The sequence below is a fragment of the Sinocyclocheilus anshuiensis genome, unplaced genomic scaffold, assembly GCF_001515605.1.
Source record: "Sinocyclocheilus anshuiensis isolate Anshui unplaced genomic scaffold, SAMN03320099.WGS_v1.1 scaffold373, whole genome shotgun sequence".
In the NCBI taxonomy this organism is placed as follows: Eukaryota; Metazoa; Chordata; class Actinopteri; order Cypriniformes; family Cyprinidae; genus Sinocyclocheilus; species Sinocyclocheilus anshuiensis.
The window spans coordinates 1,265,234-1,279,251 of NW_015537962.1; the positions used below are offsets into that span (position 1 = coordinate 1,265,234).

The following is a 14,018-nucleotide window of genomic DNA, read 5'->3' on the forward strand; positions in this document are numbered from 1 at the left end:
ATAAAAATTATTTGCATTCCGATTCTGACATCCAAAGGCACAACAATGCATTTTTTCTCTTATTCCATGATTTTACCCGTTTCCCTCCACTTGTTCCCAGTGTCTTTCTGCCACCACAATGCGCGCGCAGCTGCATGTGACGTATCTGTGACGTCTACTCCAAATTGGTCATGTATTTGTAAGCTATGCATAAATACATGATGCTGTTTTGTTCATAATTGTTTATGCAATTTATGAAATCATATTTGATTTAGAAATGTTAGTTTAGATGTTACGCAATTTTTTTCATAGACAGTCGTTATTTCATTGCATTGAATAAACAGTTTAATGAGGTGCATTATTTTGCTCATTGCGCCCTCCTGTGGCCTCGATACGCTGTTATTTGTAAATGCTACTGCTTATGTTAGCTTTTAATATACGGTTTTATCCTGATTAAAGCTTTACAGTACGGCAGCTGCACGCGTGTCCATGTTTAACACTTCTCATAGCTATGTGAAAATAAGTGTATAATTGGAACAGTTCATTGTTATAGCTGAGCTGAATGAGAGAGAGAGAGAGAAAGATGCAGAGCGTGTGCAGAGCAGGGGACGCGAGGAACAGTATTGAGAACCGCTGCTTTAGAACATTGATTTTGAAACTTGTGAATCCATTGGAATCGTTAGAAGACAGAATTGTGATTCATATATGAATAGATTTTTACGTGCACCTCTAGTTTTCTCTTCCTCTTCTCTAAAGCAGCGCAGCATGGCCTCGCCCCCTTTACTGCCTTTTCCCGAGGGTGGGGTTTATCTGGGTTTGTTACGTCACGATCCCGGGAAGTAACTTGTTGTAGTCCCTACCAGCCATTTTTGTAGGCATTAAACTGCCAGAATTTTAAAAGACGATATCTCCGTTTGCATTGAACTTTCAGCTTCGTAACTTTGCAGATATTGTTTATGGTCAAACAGCAACATTACACACTAACTAACGTTAAAAAAGTGAAATCGCAATGAACCACCCCTTTCCTTAACACTTATTTAATCTGCATATAAAATCTAAGAAAGGAGACATTTGTTTCAATTTTATTTTGTGTTTGACTGTTAAAACTAAAGTCAGTTGTTGTTTGACTCAATAAATTGGGTAATTTAAAAATACAGTGGTTAAATTTAAATCTTTTTTTCTACTGCTATGTTTAAAAAAGTTTGTAAAAAAATTAAATAATTATCAATATGGAATGATATGAAACATTATATTGTGATACATTTTTTAGCTATATCTCCCAGCCCTAGTTGTAAGTAATGGCTGCTGATTGTTTGTGTGTAATTGTCTCTGGGGTAATGGCTGGGGTGTGATGTACTCATGAAATCAGACACATTCCTGTGGTCTGAGGTTTGGGGAACGAGAGAGACCCCTCACAGTAATCACACTGCACTCAACACACTCTCAAACATGAAGCACACACTGTCTGTCCTAACAACAACACTAACATTTATCTCAGTCTTTCCAGCACTGATACGCACTGCTATCAGAGGGGCCCTGCGGCCCCCGGCTCTGGAGAGGAGCAGTGAAGTCTGGCTCAGGCTTTTGAGTGAAGTTTTGTTAGGGCTTTGGTCTTCGGAACACTGATTTGTCATGATATGTTGAGTTTCTTGCAAGTCTGTGTTTGGTAAGAAAATGTCTGCTAGGAACATAAATATTCTCCATCACAGAGCACCCTAACAATCACCTAGAACACCCAGAGGAATCTTCAGTGCTAGGATGCTTGCTAGGGTGTTGCTGTGGTGTATAGCACGATTGTATTCAGCTGCTAGCATGTTCTGCATGGTTTCAAAGTGGTTCCACCTTGGGAAAAATAGTTTCTGATAAATATTGCGATAGTGATTTAGAGTGTGTGTGTGTGTGTAGGCCTGGACGATAAAACGGTATCGGTATTTATCGACAGGTACACCTTCATCGATAACGATAGTAAAGATGTTCGATATAGCGCACGATATAGGCACGTGCTATGAGTGACAAGCAGACAGCACACACGAACACATGCTGAGTGCTGTGCCTGTGATGAGGAGATTGTGAATAAAAAATGAATATTAGTCTAATTTAAAACAAAAATTTGCATTTGAATGCAAAAACAGTGCAATCGAATGTTAGGTGTACGTCGGTGAGGGAGCCTCATCAGAGGAGCACGAGATGTGGTGATGATGATGTAAGTGTCTTTTTCGTACTTTATTGTTTTTGTTAGTCTGTCCAGTTGAACCCACAAGACACGTCGCTGCATTATATATTATTATAAAATATTAGAGAAATATAGAAGCTCAATGCGGAGAAGTTATTGGTTAGGTTAAAACCGAAACCAAGCCATTCACAAAGAACACATATTAGGCGCATTTTTGGGACAGACGACTAGGGCTGTCGCGATAACTGCAATATCGCAATACCGCGCTATTGACGAGCAAACTGCAGAGGAATGCAAGAACAGCAGCAACCGCGATTTTTGCATGTTTTCTTTTTTCATTGGGTTATGCCCTTCTCGTTTTACACTTCGTGCATGTGTACTGAATATTAAATAAGTTAGTAATGATAACATAATGTACCATTCTGATTTGTACAGAGGCTCCGTAGATTTGCACTTAACAAGCCTAAACAGACAGCGAATGAGAGAAAGATCAACTGAGCATGTGCGATTATTTGCGAGTCATATATATTTGTGAAAATAGGTTGTCATTAGGGTTGGGCGATGTCTACCAAATTGGCATCGGACGATGTCTACAGTGAAACATCATGATGGACGATGACATCGGGGGCGGGGCGGGGTTAGGGGTGTGCCCGAAGTGTGAAACAAATAATGTTTTATACGGAGCCACTAAAAGGTTAGCCGCTTGCTAGCGGTAGCCTGTTGCATTACAGTACATGAAAGTTCACTTACCACATACACAGAGTAAGGAGAAATGTCTGATAGGACGATGGCGAATGATTTGCAGATCCTGACCCCCAATGACAAACATCTAATCTTGTCAAATGTGTGGTAAGTACTGCCGCTCCATAGTATAGAGTCCTTGTGATCGTGAATCTCGAAAGTGAAAGTAAAATGAGAGCGCGCAATCGAAAGCGGTTTCAATAGCGGCTCCCTTATGCCCGCAATTTATATACAGTCGCCTATATTTACCAGACGATATAATTGCGAGAAAAAGTATTGAAATATTTTTTTATCCTCCCATCTCGTAGGCTATTTATTCCCTTTAGGGTTTCCGTAGTACACTTAATTTCCTTTCCGAACACGGAACTGGGATGCGGCGGATTGCGGGTGGGATCACGATGTCAGCTTAACATTGTGATGTCTGTCAGCCATCTGCGATTTACTTCTGTTTACTTCACTTCCTGTTTCGTTAACGCTTGACGGAAGCTTGGTGCTGACGCGACCGTCAAGTGACAACAGCCAATCCCATTAGTCTTCTGGTGTTGCATGAACGCGATTGGCTAGCATCTGCGCTAGGGTATTTGCATAAGGCGATCTGATTGGCTGACACCGGCATTGGTGCTTGAAATTTTGAAAAGTTTTCAACTTCTGTGCTGACGCGACCGTCAAGTGACAACAGCCAATCCCATTAGTCTTCTGGTGTTGCATGAACGCGATTGGCTAGCATCTGCGCTAGGGTATTTGCATAAGGCGATCTGATTGGCTGACTCCTGCGTTGGCGCTTAAAGTTTTCAACTTCTGCCGCGAGCAACGGACCCAACGCGACGCAACGGACCCACAATTCATTTCGCCAACGCTTGACGTCACTCCATTCAAAGTAAATGAGAGGCATTGACGCTGACACCCCGTGTGAATGGGGCGTTAGCATCGACACATTGCTGGTCAGCTGAGTTTTCTAAAGTGGCGCTCGAATTAAAATTATTTCAACAGCGTGTTTCATTACGTCTCTCTTTGAATGAACCTGTGTTTTTGAACGTGTAGTTGAATGAACGGTATAAAGACTGACTGACAGCCCGTCTAGAACGCGCAGGTGGAAATATCAATAGAAAGTCTCTTGTCCAGTCAGATTCGAGGATCCGAATGAACTGTTATACATACAGTATAGGCTAACAATAGCCTAATGATCTTATTGTCAGGTTTATGTTCTGTTATGTAGATCGTTATTTTGTCATTCTCTTCTGTTTACTTCACTTCCTGTTTCAACGCAATTTTGGTTTCGGTTTCATTGGTTTCTGAATATGACCTCGCTATATCGTAACACATACACACACAGATTATGTATATGGCGATAATACCGCATACCGTGCTATTGAGCCACTCAAAATTACCGCAAGGGAAATTCCTTCACCATGACAGCCCTACAGACAACTATGATTTTTGCACTCGCGTCTCACGCAAGAGATGTATAGAAAGCCATGTAACGTTAAAAGAGTTTAAACTTTTAGAAAACATGTTGCGAATTTGTGGAGGTTTATTCCATTTCACTGCGTCTCATGTTTTTAAATGCAATTTGTGTGATCGGTGCTTCGGCTATTTGAATTAAGCTATGTATAAATACATGATGCTGTTTTGTTCATAATTGTTTATGCAATTTACGAAATTATATTTGATTTATATATGTTAATTTAGACGTGCACGTTTTATAGACTGTTAATTTAATTGCATTATATAAACAATTTAATGTGCTGCATTATTTTGCTCATTGCGCCCTCCTGTGGCTATTTAATCTGCATATAAAACATAAGAAATGAGATTTGTTTACATTTTATTTTGTGTTTGACTGTTAAAAAAAAAAAAATAGTTGTTTGTCTTAAATTGGGTAAATTTAAAAATACAGTGGTTGAATAAAAAAAAATATTCTATAAATATTATATATAAAAAAATAATATAGAAAAATTCTGTTGCTCTTTGTTTTAAAAAAGGTTATAAAAAATGTCAATAATTATCGATACCGAACGATATCGTTGATAGATTTTTTAGCTATATCGCCCAGCCCTAGTGTGTGTGTGTGTTTTAAGCTCCAGGTTTGCTGTGCTTGTTTGGGTTGCACAATTTGGCTAGAAATTTTGTGATTATATATTAATATGACTATAAAAAAACAACAACAACATTTACTATTATTATTATTAATTGTTATAATTTTTTTTAAATGCTCTATTTTTTTCTCTCTCTCTCTCTCTCTATATATATGTATGTATGTTATTAACAATAACTACTACTGCTAAATAAAAATGATAAACTATTGTTTAACAATATTGTTTAACAACAGTATTTAAGAAAAATATATCAATAAATCATAAAATAATAATAATTATTATTATTATTGTTATTATTATTATAATAATAGTAATTAAAAGACCAGCAACAACAGTAATAATTGTTGTAATAACCTAATACTAATTATTATTATCATTATCAATACTATTATTATGAATTCTACTACTACTAAATAAAAATATTAAATGATTATTCTATTTCAATGTAAAATTAAAAGTTGAGTATTTAAGCAGAATAATATAATAAGAAGAAGAATTTCATTTTACAGTACAACTTTAAAATTACAGGACTATTTAAACTAATATTTATGGCTGTCTTCATTTCTAAAAAAAAAACATTAAACTTTTATTTTGGCGGAAAACTGCACGCGCTTCTCATTACAAGTTTAAGAAGATGGTTGCTTCATGTTGCGCTCTCAAATGCGTGTTATAGGCCACCCATTTTAATAATAGCTCTAAATCATGTATAGCAATTTCAGGTTTATTTTGATTAATCATGCAGCCCTACTTCTGGCCTGAAGTGTCTTGGATATTCTTCTCTGTAGATATGTCTCAAGATGCGCCTTCAACACACATCCAAATGCTTAGAAAAGTAATAGAAAAAACCCTCTGCTCAACAAACCGAGGACTCGTTCATCTCCAGGACAATTTATGTTAATTTAATACAGCTAATAATAGGGCTAGAAGTTTGTGTCTTAGCCTAATTATGAGCAATAATAGTGATAGTTGTCCTTTACCATTAATGATGAGGAGCAGGAGATGTGGAAAATGAGTTTTAAAGTTTTGGATGGAAACCTCAGAATAAAATGGCTATTTTATAGCTTGTTTGTGTGAGAGAGAGAGTCTGGTGGTTAAAAAAAAACAAAACATTTTATTAGATAATCATGTCACAGAGTTCATGTCACAGAGTTTATGTTCATCAAACCAACTTTTATTTATAAAATGCACAATAATAAGGCATGCATGAGTAATTGCTGGCACTAAAACATTATTGTTCATGTAAAGTTTTATGTGCAGTCTCACATAACGGCATGGTACTTTTTACAATTAGAATCTCAATGATACTGTGTGTTTTAAGAAAGAGCCTCTTTTATTCGTCACTTATGAGAATCCCACCCTGAATGAGGCAGAATTCTCAGTGATTCCCGGCCACATCTGCTCTGGCATAGTTTGCATAGTTATCATAGCAGTGATGCTAATATGACCTGTGGGTTCCCACAGGACTGAGAAAACCCAGAGGATTCTGAAGCTGCGCCGCGCATCAAAGCATCAGGGTGCCGATTTGTCTTGCATTTACAGTCAGTTCTCTGACGGAGTTTAAAGATGTTTTCTTCAACAGCAGACATTGAGTGCAAATTATGGACCAGTTAAAACATAAGCATACTTAACATGCACAGAACAAAAATGTAAAAAAAAAGCAAAATGTAAAAAAATATAGACTACCATTCAAATGTTTGGGGTTGGTGAGATTTGTGAATGTTTTTGAAAATTGTATCTCTCTTATTCTTACCAAGGCTGCATTTATTTTATTAAAAATACAGTAAAATCAGTAATATTATTATTACTATTTAAAATAACCATTTTCCATTTGAATATATTTTAAAATGTAATTTATTCTTACATTTTCAGCATCATTACTCCAGTCTTCAGTGTCACATGATCCTTCAGAAATCATTCTAATATGCTGATTTGCTTCTCATGAAACATTTATTATTATTATTATCAATGTTGAAAACAGTTGTGCTTCTTCATTTTTTTTGTGGATTGTTTGATACATTTATTTTTTATTTTTCGGAAATACTTTTGTAACGTTATAAGTGTCTTTAATGTCACTTTTGACCAGCGTGGTTAGAAAACTTGGTTGAGTGCATCAGACAAGACGAAGAAGAAGTGCTGCTGTAGCCTCAAGTTTTCGCAAGTTATTACACATGCACCTGAATAATTATGTATGTAAATATGTATGTTACAATTATGAAAACGTTTTTATAATAAATTGCTGACAGTACAATACTGGACAATGATGTAATCTGCAGAATTTACACTTCAGTTATGAGACTACAGTGTTTCCCATACATTGAGTGCGGGTGTTTTTATATCACTGTATTTCTGAAGGAAACCGACTGTAAAATTGGATGTCATTTTCATTTAATCTTGCATGTAATGTCAAATGATAAAGCAGTGTTTTTTTGAGCGGAGCGCTGATTTGTGTACAGCCGTTACCAGGGAAACATTGATCTCTACCACTCCAACAGCGCCTCCTGCTGGCAGAGAATGAGTTTGCATATATATGCCGCCTGGGAAACCGTGCGTGCAAAGGTTCTGCGCGATCCTCTTGTTCAATATTCTCTGTGTCTGAATCCGGCTCAAACTGATATGGCAATATTGACCCCCTCCTTAATTAAACTTGCTGCTTTGGCAAGGGGCGGGGCAGTACTGAAACACCGTCTAAGCTGTTCGCCAATCACATACAAAGCGCCGAAAGGCAATCACACAGAGTACTTTTTTCATTTAAAAACATGAGATGCAGTGGGGTGGGGAAAAAAACCCGCAAGATGTTTCTTCAAAGTTGAACTTGCATTAATTTTACATGGCTTTCTAAACATGTGGCTCTTTTGTGCGAGATGCGAGTGCAACGGTGATAGATATCCCTCTAGAAAATGCGTGAAATATGCGTTCTGTGTGAACGGCTTGGTTTCAGTTTTGATGTAAACAAGATCTTCTGCGGTTGTTGACATCCTATCTAAAACGTGATTTGGCCAAAAAATAACGTTACCGCTCGTAATATGTCTTGCAATATCCGTGCGTGCAAAGGTTCTGCGCGATCCTCTTGTTCAATATTCTCTGTGTCTGAATCCGGCTCAAACTGATATGGCAATATTGACCCCCTCCTTAATTAAACTTGCTGCTTTGGCAAGGGGCGGGGCAGTACTGAAACACCGTCTAAGCTGTTCGCCGATCACAACACACTGGGACAGCTAACCAATCACATCACATTTCGTTTTTCGGAAGGCGGGCATCCATCAAACCCGGAACTAATCGAGCCGTTTGTGCCAGACTGGGGAGAAATGTATTGTAATAATGTAAATTATGTAAAAAATAATGCGTTTTTCGAACCACCAAGCATGAGCGCATGTTCTAGTACACCCCCAAAACAAATTCAAGACATTGTAAAAGAGCTTAATAGGACCCCTTTAATACAAAGCGCCGAAAGGCAATCACACAGAGTACTTTTTTCATTTAAAAACATGAGATGCAGTGGGGTGGGGAAAAAAACCCGCAAGATGTTTCTTCAAAGTTGAACTTGCATTAATTTTACATGGCTTTCTAAACATGTGGCTCTTTTGTGCGAGATGCGAGTGCAACGGTGATAGATGTCCCTCTAGAAAATGCGTGAAATATGCGTTCTGTGTGAACGGCTTGGTTTCACTTTTGACGTAAACAAGATCTTCTCCGCATTGATGTTCTCTTTTCCCGCAATATTTTCAATGAATAACGCAGCAGCACCACATCTAGTGGCTTCAACTGGATAGGCTAACAAAAACATTCAAATGCAACGACACTTACATCGTCATTGCATCTCGTGCGCCACTGATAATGCTGCCTCCTAACGCACACCTAAAATTCGAATGCAACGTTTTTGCACTCAAATGTGGATTTTTATTTTAAATTTGACGAATATTCGAAATTCGAATTTTTTTGACAGCCCTAGTAGGTGCTGTATGGCTCTGATATCGTTCTGTTTTGATTGCATTTCTGATTGTTACATGTTTATTTTGGCTGGAAATGAGTAGATGCTACAGTACTGATATGTTTCTTTCTGTTCCTCAGAGATGTAGTCTGGTCTGTCGGCAGACTCTGAAGTCTCACTATGCTGCTTTATCTGCTGCTGGCCATCTCACTAACAAACGTCAATGGCCAGATAGACCCAGGTAATGTTACATGCAGACCGACACAAAAATATGCATTCATAGAGACAGCGCCAAAAACATTCACTTTCTCACCGTGTCCTCCCTCGACCTCCTCAGCTCACTGTCGTTATCCTCTCGGTATGGAGGACGGGAGGATCAAAAACGATGACATCACTGCCTCCAGCCAGTGGTATGAAACCACAGGCCCTCAGTATGCAAGGTAACATCAGGGTTATTTTAGGATCATATGAAATGCTATTATAGTTTTTGATAATATTTTGAATTAGATTTTATGTTTACTGTTCCAGCTTTAATTTTAGCTGAAGTTAGTTATTTAGTTTTAGTTTTAGTTGTTTTAGTACTTCGTTAAATTAAACAAAAATAAGAAATGTTGCCTTTGACAACTAGCTTAAATTAAATAATTAACATTGTTTCACAGGAAATTAAGTTAAAAAAGCAAAATTAAAAACATTATAGCATTCAAAAGTTTAGGATCGGTTTTTAAATGATTTTTAAAGGTCTCCGTCTTATTCTCGCCATTTATTTAATCAAAAACTAAGTAAAAAAGTAATATTATGTATTATATTTTTACACTTTAATATAATTATTCTCTATTTTGGTATGCTATTACAGTTTTTGTTAATATTTTGAATTATATTTTCTGCTTACACTTTAATGTGAGTTAACGTTTTAGTAGTTTTGTTTTTAGGTATTTTAGTACTTTAAGTTAAAATAAACATAAATGAGAATCATTAATGAGAAACAAAAAAATGAAAAACAAAACTAGTTTTTTTTTATAAAATAACTGTTTTCTACTTCGATATGCTCTTATAGTTTTGTTAATATTTTAAATTAGATTTTATTTTAACATTTTCTGTTTCTGCTATAATTTTCATTAAAGTTCTAGTAGTTTTGTTGTGTGTTTTTGTGATTTTTTTTTTTTTACATGTCTATATATTTTTTATGAATTTAGTAATTTTAGTTTATTTAGTTTTAGTTATTTTAGTACTTTAAGTTAAACTAAATAAAAATGAGAAATGTTGCCTTTGGCAACTCACTGAAATAAAATAAATATAAAATTTTATTTGATTTCAGTTAATGTTTATTTTATTTCAAGTAAAGAATTTTTAATGGTTTTAGTTAACTATAACCATGGGTAACATATGACTTTAACGCTGAAGTGTATAAGTGTAGTAGATAAAGCTATGGAGTTTTTTCACAGTGCATCAAGCTTGTTTACCTCAAAAAATCTAGCTAAATTTTGATTCGTCATGGTCTGACTCCTTTCAGTAAAGCTCTAGGCCTCTTTTAGAGCATAATTTGCATCTGTCTGTTGTTGCATCAGGTTAAACCATGAGGAGGGGGACGGCGCCTGGTGTCCTGCTGGTCAACTGCAACCCTCAGATGTTCAGTATCTTCAGCTTGACCTTCGTCAGCTCATCTTCCTCACCGTGGTTGCTACGCAGGGTCGCTACGCACGCAACTCCGGCAACGAGTTTGCACGCAAATACCGTCTGGAGTACAGTCGCGATGGACACCACTGGATCTCCTGGAGAAACCGTTTTGGCAGTGAGGTAGGAAAAACAAGAGTGTATTTACTAAATGTTAAATTTTTTAATAAATGACCTGGATGAACAAAAGTTTTGATGCTAAATTAAAATGAGCAAATTCATAAGTTATACCAGTAAGCAATTATGCTATCCACTACTGTTCAAAGATATGGGGTAAGATTTTTTTTATTCTTTTTGAAAGAAGTCACTAATGCTCACCAAGACTGCATTTATTTGATCAAAAATACAGTAAAAACAGTAATATTGCTGAAAAAAGTATTACAATTTACATGAACTGTTTTCTATTTGAATATGCTTTAAAATATCTTTTATTCCTGTGATCAAAGCTGAATTTTCAGCATCATTACTCCAGTCTTCAAGTGTCACATGATCCTTTGGAAATCATTCAATATGCTGATTTGCTGCTCAATTGTTTTGAATAGAATGTTGAAAAGGATTGTGCAGCTTAATATTTTTATGGAAAAACATGATACATTTTTTTCAGGATTCTTTGATGAATAGAAAGTTCAGCATTTATTTGAAATAGAAATATTTTGTAACATCATATAACTTTTGAATTTAATGCATCCTTGAAGAATAGAAGTATTAATTTCTGACCCAAACTTTTGAATGGTAGTATATATTAGTGCATTATCCTGTATATACAGTATACTTATAATTCTAGCAACCAGTAATCATAGCAATTCTATTTGAGTTATTGAATAGTGCAGTATGTTGTGTTATGAAACCGAACCAGTCCTGAATGCTGATTAGTCAATACAGCATTTTCAGCCATGCTACACCTATTGACATCACCTATTAGCTTTAGTTTACATGTCAGGGACTATATCTTCTAGTGGAAGGATTCCAGAAAATGAATTAGTTTCATAACATTCTAATAAAAGTGTTTATACTATTTTTATTATGTAATTACCACTGCACGCTCTTCCTACTGTTATGTTCATAATGTAGCACAGTCTCGTACCTTATTGTTTAACTAATGTCTTCTGCAGATTTTAATGGCCAATATAAACACCTACGACTCTGTGGTGAGAGACCTCCATCCTCCCATCATCACTCAGTTCTTACGTTTGATTCCCGTTACCGATGCCGTACACACTGTGTGTATGAGAGTAGAGCTGTTCGGATGCGCCTGGCAGGGTAAGTCATGAGAATTACATAATTAATGTTATGCAGTTTTATAAAAAATTATTACAAATATAATTGTATTAATCTGCTCCTTCTGTTAAGCTGCAAATGGAAACATTTATAAATGCAGACAAACAACTAAAACTAAATCCATAAAACAATTTTTGTTGCTTGAAATAAAATAAAATAAACTTTAACTGAAATAAAATATAAAATTATAAAAGTATTTTATTTTAGCTAGTTGCAAACATTTCTCATTTTCATTTAGTTTATCTTGATGTACTAAAATAACTAATACTAAAACTGACATAATAATTAATTAAAACTATACAGGCATTTAAAAAAACTAATAAAAATACAGAACATTGCAAAAAAAGTTAAAATTAAAATGAAAACAGCAAATATTAAAAAATAAAAACTCATTTAAAATAATAATAAAAACTATAATAGTATCTCAATGGTGCTAAAATACCCTGTAGACAAACTACAAACACTTCCAGAGGTAGTCGAAAATGCATTTGACCGGATTGCTTTCCTAGTGTAGACGCTCATATGGTTTAATGCTTTCAATGCCTCCTCTCTGCCTTCTGACCTGATTCTTAAACATTACAGGAAGTGTTGTTGAAGCGCACTTGCCAAAGTGATTTAAACTTTGCCGGATGAAATCCTAATGTTCTCTTACCAGTCCTGATTCTAACACAAACCCACAGTTTTCGGTGTAGTTTTGTGGCTGTCAGAGCAGAAACAAAAGCTGCTCGCTGTATGTTTTTTTTTTGTCTCCTTTCGTGTTCTTAAAGGGATAGTTCACCCAAAAATGTAGGTGACTTTGTTTCTTCAGTAGAACACAAACGAAGATTTTTAACTCAAACCGTTGCAGTCTGTCAGTCACATAATGGAAGTGAATAGGAATCACGGCTTTGAGAGTCAAAAAAACATACACAAACAAAACCAAATTAAACCCTGCGGCTCGTGACGATACATTGATGTGTAAAGACACGAAACAATCGGTCTGTACAAGAAACTGAACATTATTTATATAATTTTTTTACCTCTGATGCACTGCAATGTCTGAACTGTCCAGAGCGCATCCTGAGCGCTCTCAACAGCCTGTGCCTGACGCGTCTTCTTCATCTTGCTTTACGGCGGATCGCAGACTTATAAGTGCATTACCGCCTGTGTTAATTTTGTGTATGTTTTTTTGATTCTCAAAGCCGTGATTCCCATTCACTTCCATTATAAGACTTATAAGACTGAACGGTTTGAGTTAAAAATCTTAGTTTGTGTTCTACTGAAGAAACAAACTCACCTACATTTTGGATTCCCTGGGGGTAGTGTTGTCAGCTCGTGTACTGAAGCTCGTGGTGTTTTCAGCCTCTGCCACCTCAATATATGAGTACATGAACACATAAACATAATCTCTAGAACTGCTCTGAGTGCCCTGGGGGTAAGTAGATAAACATCAAATTTTCATTTTGGGGTGACCTATCCCTTTAAGTAATTTGCGCGATGCTTATTTCACAATATTAGATTGAAAGATCAGAAAAAGCCCACATAAACTGGCCCATAGACCCTCCCCTCAAAGAAATCAGTACTGAAGTGGTTGAAAGTGGACATAAGAGGCCGAAGAGGCCGACAGGGAATGTGTCTCACTAATGGATCGCGAAATGGACCAAAAGAAAGGGGGCTTAAACGTCTTAAACGTTTTGAGTGCTAAGGAAACATGCATGAATGAGAAAATAAAGAATGGGACGCACTTGTTTGAGTTATTAAGTGCAATAAGCAGTGAAAAAGAACTCAATGCGGTGCTCGCGCTGACTGACACACAGCCGAAGTGTTTCTGTAATATTTCTTACTACATGTTAAATAAACCTAGCCTACTGTAGCTGAATAAATTAAAAGTTTATTTCATATTTATTTGTTCTGTTGTGCTTGTAATTTGCTTCTTTTTCTTAAGTTTAATAACAAAAAATAGAAAATATATTATATAATATTATAAAATAAAAATAGCTATATCGAGGTACATATCGTTATCGTGAAATAAAATTTCTCATATCGTGAAATAAGATTTTGGTCATATTGCCCACCCCTAGAAAATAACTATTTTTGTAAATTATAATATTTCACAATGTTACTGTTTTTACTGTATTTTGATCAAATAAATGCAGCCTTGTTGAGCATAAGA

General features: G+C 36.0%; 1 protein-coding gene across 3 annotated transcripts in view; it reads left to right on the forward strand.

Annotated features, from left to right (window-relative positions):
• The window catches only part of LOC107667359 (discoidin domain-containing receptor 2-like), a 52,821-nt gene that overhangs the window by 16,077 nt on the left and 22,726 nt on the right, over positions 1–14,018 (forward strand). For all 3 annotated transcript variants that reach the window (XM_016458992.1, XM_016459000.1, XM_016459010.1), the window contains exons 2-5: positions 9,058–9,158; positions 9,255–9,357; positions 10,483–10,711; positions 11,701–11,848. In XM_016458992.1, coding sequence (XP_016314478.1) covers positions 9,098–9,158; positions 9,255–9,357; positions 10,483–10,711; positions 11,701–11,848 — 541 coding nt within the window. In that variant the 5' untranslated portion in view covers positions 9,058–9,097. The remainder of the gene's footprint in view (positions 1–9,057; positions 9,159–9,254; positions 9,358–10,482; positions 10,712–11,700; positions 11,849–14,018) is intronic.